The 6,000-nt window shown below is 46.5% G+C and overlaps 1 protein-coding gene across 2 annotated transcripts in view; it reads left to right on the top strand.

Annotated features, from left to right (window-relative positions):
• The first annotated feature begins 551 nt into the window (after positions 1 to 551).
• Positions 552 to 6,000, top strand: part of TRIOBP (TRIO and F-actin binding protein) — a 60,665-nt gene continuing 55,216 nt past the window's right edge. The window contains exons 1-2 of one of the 2 annotated variants that reach the window (XM_082240924.1): positions 552 to 589; positions 2,801 to 2,992. In XM_082240924.1, the coding sequence (XP_082097050.1) occupies positions 2,879 to 2,992 (114 nt within the window). In that variant the 5' untranslated portion in view covers positions 552 to 589; positions 2,801 to 2,878. Of the gene's footprint in view, positions 652 to 2,800; positions 2,993 to 6,000 lie in introns of both variants that reach the window. The other variant, XM_082240923.1, reaches the window with a different exon arrangement.

The following is a 6,000-nucleotide window of genomic DNA, read 5'->3' as shown; positions in this document are numbered from 1 at the left end:
GCAAAACACATTGCGCCCACCCTTTGAAGAGTGCTAAGCCGAGAGAGCGAGGCAGAGGCTTCCGTGACGGCGAAAGCAGAGGCAGAGAACTCCGCAGGGACTCAAAAACACATGTGGCTGCGTTTGCGTAGATTCCACGTTTCCTTTCCCATTACTTAAAATACTCGGAGCATCAGCGAGACGCTGGTTTGGCACGAAGGCCAAGCGAGCTCACGCTGCAAAGGGAGGGAGGGACGGAGGGAGGGAGAAATCGATCACATCCCCAGCGCCGCTGCAACGTGGCTCGCAAAACATGAAGAGGCGCCGAGCTAATTATGTATAAAAACAACGCAACAAAACAAAAGTTTCGACTCCGAAAGTTCCAAGCACTGATCAGCATTCCGGCGGTTTTGATTCGCTACCGAATTAGCCCACCCCCCTCTCCCAAACAGCCACTTAAAACGTAGTATTCAAATGAAGGTGATTCGTTCAGCCAATGGGAAAGGGGCCGGTGCTTGTATTCTCGGTCCACCTCCCCGTTTGTATTCATTGTTAAAAAAAAAGAGAGAGCGAGAGAAGACAGCGGCGGAAGGGCTCCAGCTGTAGTCGCGTGTGTATATATATCTAGGATTGCATTTTGAAGGGTGCGCGCGTTTCTGCTGTTTTCTGTCGGTATGTTTTATTGATAAGTTGCGAGCATATTGATAAACTTAACTGGGGGAAGCAACACGGAAGTATTTTAGTAGTATCTTCCGAATTTTGATAAACACGCGTGAAACTACCTAACACGCCCCCGCCCCACTCTCGTTTAAAGGCAGAAAGTGGATTGTCAGGTGTTTGTGGCTTCCCCAGGTGATATGATAAAACCTGGTTTTATTGCTGCAGAGGCGTTGCAAATGGGGGCCAAAAAAAGAAATTTGAAGTCCTGCAAGGCTGAGAAGTGAAGAAGCTTTGGAGAGCATGTGTTAATTGTGAGAGTTTGTCTTCTGCAGTAGGCAGTGGCGTAGCGTGGGGGGTGCAGGGGGGGCCGGCCGCACCGGGCGCAACATCTGGGCGTTAGGGTTAGGGGGCGCAAATCCACGGGTTAGGGGGCGCAAATTACTTGCCTTGCCCCGGCTGCTGACAAGCCACGCTACGCCACTGGCAGTAGGATAAATTCATTTTAACTGGCTTTAACCAAAAATATTATGGTAGTTCTGATTAATACTAAAATGGTCTTTTGATTGTTTAGCCAGACTAGATATGGTGCTTTGTGAGGTGTGCACGTGATAATTGTATGGTGGTTTGGTCTGTTCTTCACAGCCTTTTGCTTCCCACAGTGGTGTTTGATATGGGTGGATTATTTCTTAAAAGAAGAGCACAGCAACCTCTTTCAAAGAAATAAAATTACTGTGGTGGCTCATAAAATCCAGTACACAGAAATAGTATGTGTCGAAACTCTGAAGAAATATCCTGTTGGTGGTGGGAAACAAATTAGGCCTACATTTATTTTAAAGTTGCGAAATTGCAAAGGAAATTTTGTTTCATGCTTGGTTCAAGTAACCTCATTTTATTCATCTTTCCTTATGTTCTCATGAGCACGAATAGATTAAAAGCAAGGGTAGGTGCCAATGGTTATTAATCCAGACATAATGCTTATGGAAACACCCATTGATTGATGCCTCACTGTTGAAATTAATCTGGTGACCAAGCATGTGTTTCTGTTTGTCCTCTTCTCCCTCCCCCAAGTTGTCCCGTCTGCATGAACTTGGCCCTTTCCATTTCCAGTGTCTGTCAAATTAAAGTTGCTTACCTAACCCACCTGGTGAAGGGGTGAATGTGATAATCTTACTGCATGCTAAATGCTATTCTTTCTCATGCTAATGTTCAGACTATGAGTACCCTTGCTAATATAGCTAAAATGTCACCGCCCCAACATAAGAGAGCAGTAGCTGCTGGCTCAGAAAAACCATGAAGCTTGCAAAAGTACCAAAAAAATTGAACCCCCCCCCCAAGAAAAATCCCAATGAGAATTCAGCAAGCTCAATGGCCCTAGAATGCTGATGTAACTGTTTGCTAGATGTGTGTGTAAAATCGACAAGTAGGGTGGGGAGAGGAATGGAACAGGGCAGACATAACTGAAGTTGTGCTCTCCAGATGTTGTGGAGTTCGACATCTCTTGGTTAATATGGCCAGTTAGATCTGATGGGAGTTGTAGTTCAACAACCTCTGTAGAGGGTATTGGCTTCCTCTGGAACAGAGTATGCTGAGCAAGAGCACTCCACAGATTTATTACATGTCTGACTTGTCTTGTATAATTTTAAAATGAGGCTTTCAGAATTGTAGAGCTGGAAGGGACCCTGAGGATCATCCAGTCCAATCCCCTGCAATACAGGAATATGCAGCTGTCCCATATGGGGATCGAACCTGCAACCTTGGCGTTGTCAGCACCTCACTGTAACCAGCTGAGCTACACGACCCAATAGTCTTATCCTCATGACAGCCCTGTGAAGTAGGTGAGGCTGAATGATAATGGCTGTCTGAGTGAGCTTCATGGTTTGAGCAGGGATCTGAGCTGCTGTCTCCCCACTTCTTATCGCTAACTATTACACCACACTGCCCCACATATGGGACGGGTCTGTTTTTGGCCTGCAGACTTTGATGCTCTTTGAAGATTCCTCCTTCTCCTCTGATGTTCTTGGAGCACGAGACACTTCCTGCTGGTTGGTGCCAATGAGCACCAGGCTATACAGAACATTTTCTCTTTGATAAGGCTGGAGGAAACTGGGGGGGGGGTGTACTGATGTATTGTGTCTTATGTCTTATGATCCTTTCGTTGCAGCTGTTTCCCCACCCCTACCCTGAAGCTAGTTCCCTAAAACTGCATGCCTGGGGGAATCTTCCCTTCCCTGCATGGACCATGTCAGAAATGTCAGAGAGCACTCTGTGTGAGAAATTCGAGGCCAATGTATTTGCCAAGACCCGGTGCCAGAACTGCTTTCGAACTGTCACTGCTCACAAGCGTGGTAACCAGGTGAGCTTATATTTGACCTTGGTTATTGTGGGCAGAGGGGGAGAGTATCCTCTATTGCATGTTTGGGGGGGGGCTGTTCCCAAGCAAATGTAGGAAGCAGAACATTCCATGGCGAAGTAATGTTAAGAGGCAATATTCCTAAACGAGCAGTTGTATAAGGCTTTCCAAGATTTATGATCTGCATAAGATGCACTGCTCTGTTGATAAAAAAAATCATGGGATCTCTTCCAACTCTACAATTCTAAGGGTGATCTCGCCCAGCCCCCTGCAATGCAGAAATCCTATCCACAACCATCCCTGGGTGGCCTCAAACCACCAACTTTTTTTTGGTTAACAGCCAGATGCACTGAGCCATTGACTTGTTGGGCATCATAGGAAGCTGCCTTATACTGCATCAAAGCAGTAGCCCACCCCAAAAGCCCTACCTGGAGATGCCAGGAATTGAACCTGGGACCTTGTACATGTAAAGCAGACACTCTGCCCTTGAGAGTAGGCCTTCTCCTACCATGAACAGGGCCTTTTTGGTTGTGGCTCCACCCATTTAGAATATCTTTCCTTGGGAAATAGGAATGGGACCCATAACTGCTGTCTTGAAGAGAACGTCAGAGACATTTTCATTCCAGTCTGTGTTCAGTTAGTTTCAATGTGCTGTGCTTTGAAATGTTTCTTGCTGCTGTTTCTAACTTAGTAGGCTCTTTGGCGCACGTAATTGTGGTGGTTATGCTGCATGCCTTAATCTTTTCTCTTTCCTTTTTTTTTTTTTTTTTTGGTAAAATTGCCCAGTGAGGACAATGAGGCCTGAAAAGCAGTCGATAGATCTCTTTAATAAATAACTTTAAACCTTCCCCAAAGTTGGCAATTTGACAGGTGACAGAGCATGACAATTGCCAGAGCAGCATGGCATGTGCATCATAGGGAGGAGTAAGTTTTTTTTAAAGGCTGGGAAAATAAGAAAATGGTGTGGCGTGAGTTATCGGCAGAGCTGAGTGAATGGGACTGAAGCATAACTGTGAAATGATTCGGTAGCCAAGGACTGAGGCATGTGCAGGATCATGAGAGAGGCTGGTGCCTTTAAATTTGCAGCAACACACAGAGATCACTGAGTGTGACCATCGCCACAGCTTGGGTGTTCATAATATTTTCCTTAGATGTTAGCTCTTTCATGACGATCGCCCATGTGGTTTAGTGGTTTAATGTTTTGACTGTGATCTGGAGAACTGGGTTAATATCTCAGTCACGGACTCACAGGTTGTCTTGACTGCTGCCTTCCAGCCTCTGCTTGCCATCCTCTCTTCCAATTCTGGTCCTTTCATCATGGTCTTTTATACTGGGTTGTTCTAAGGCAGGGGTCAGCAACCTTTTTCAGCCATGGGCTGGTCCACCGTCCCTCAGACCATGTGGTGGGCTGGACTATATTTTTTTGGGGGGGGGAAATATGAACAAATTCCTATGCCCCACAAATAACCCAGAGATGCATTTTAAATAAAAGGGCACATTCTACTCATGTTAAAACACACTGAGTCCCGAACCGTACGCGGGCCAGATTTAGAAGGCGATTGGGCCGCATTCGGCCCACGGGCCTTAGGTTGCCTACCCCTGTTCTAAGGGCAGCCTGGGGATGGAACTCTGCCTCCTCAATGGATCAGCCCCCCCCCCCCATTGTTTGGAATTGCTGCCTATGCTCACGCTTGGTCTCTCTTCCCAGATTCATCACATCAGTTTCTCTCAACATAGAAAGCCAGCTCATGCAGAGTTGAGACGGGTTGCTCCATCTAGCTGAGGACTGTCTGCCCTTTCTGGCAGCAGCTCTTCAGACAGGGGTCTTGGAGAGGCCAGGGATTGAACCTGCAACCTTCTACAGGCAAATCAGACGCTCTGCCACTGAGCTATAGCCCTTCCCACATCCTCATTGTAATTCCTTTGGCTTTAATGTATCTGCAGGCTGTAATCAAGGCTGGACCCAGAAAGTGAGGAGCACCAAACTTCCAACATTGGGGTTCTTATACCTTTAAGAGCTGGGTAGAAGAGGGAATGTTGGCAAATTGTGCTTTTTCTTCCCCTTGCCCTGTTGCGATGTGACGAGCTCCACCTGCTGAAATGTCCTTTTTCTGCGGCTGTCGCAGTGTCAAAAGCCTGAGGATCCCTGCTACAGAGCAGGAAATGGATCTGGCCTTTGCCCAGCTCATCCATTTTCATATCTTAGAGCAACTTTTGGGGGGAGGGGGTCAGTGTCGGGAACTGGCTCTGTAATCCGAGCAGCTATTGGAGGGAAGCAGGGGCTTCCCCTGCTGACAAGCAGCAAGAAAGGAAAGGCATTTGAGTGCTGTTTGTGAATGTGGACTTTGAATGAGACCAGAGAGGCTGCTAGATTATGTGTTAATGAGATACTAAGGGTTCCGACAAGAAGTGTAAAAGGCTGCAAATGAAGTCTCAATGGCTGCTGGGCAGTGTAGTTCGTGGTCTCCTTGTTTTAATGGAGATGGGCTCTGTATTTTTAACAACTGTGGGGCAGGGAGTAGTTCAGCAGGAAAAACTTCCCCAGTATTGTTTGATAAACACACTTATCAATGGGCTTGGTGCTTTAAGAGGCTGTTCTTCAAGGAGCTTGCAAGCCTGAAATGCAGCGGTCAGGATGGCTCGTCTGATTTACCTTTAATTTGAATCAGACTATTGTTCCCTTCAGCTCAGTATTATCTATTTACTGACTGGCAGCCCTTTCCCAGCTGCACCTGAAGATGCCAGCGGTTGAATCTGGTCATGTTTTCCCATGGGCACAAAAAATGCAATGCTCATTGGCCGAAGAAACTACAGATCATGCATCTCCTGCCTACATTTGACCTTGCCTAGTAGATAGGCATTCTAGCATTTAAAAACAAATAAATCCAGGAACTGATCTCTTGCAACGAAAAAAGGAGTATGGATGCCACAGCATTAACACTCGCCAATTGTTTAATTGGAGCAGAGGAGAAGCTGCTACAAATTTAGGGGTCACCTGCAGTGCTTTAAAT

This window comes from Podarcis vaucheri (assembly GCF_965113315.1).
Source record: "Podarcis vaucheri genome assembly, chromosome: 10".
In the NCBI taxonomy this organism is placed as follows: Eukaryota; Metazoa; Chordata; class Lepidosauria; order Squamata; family Lacertidae; genus Podarcis; species Podarcis vaucheri.
Note: the sequence above shows the minus strand (reverse complement) of the source record. Positions and strands in the feature narration are given on the sequence as shown.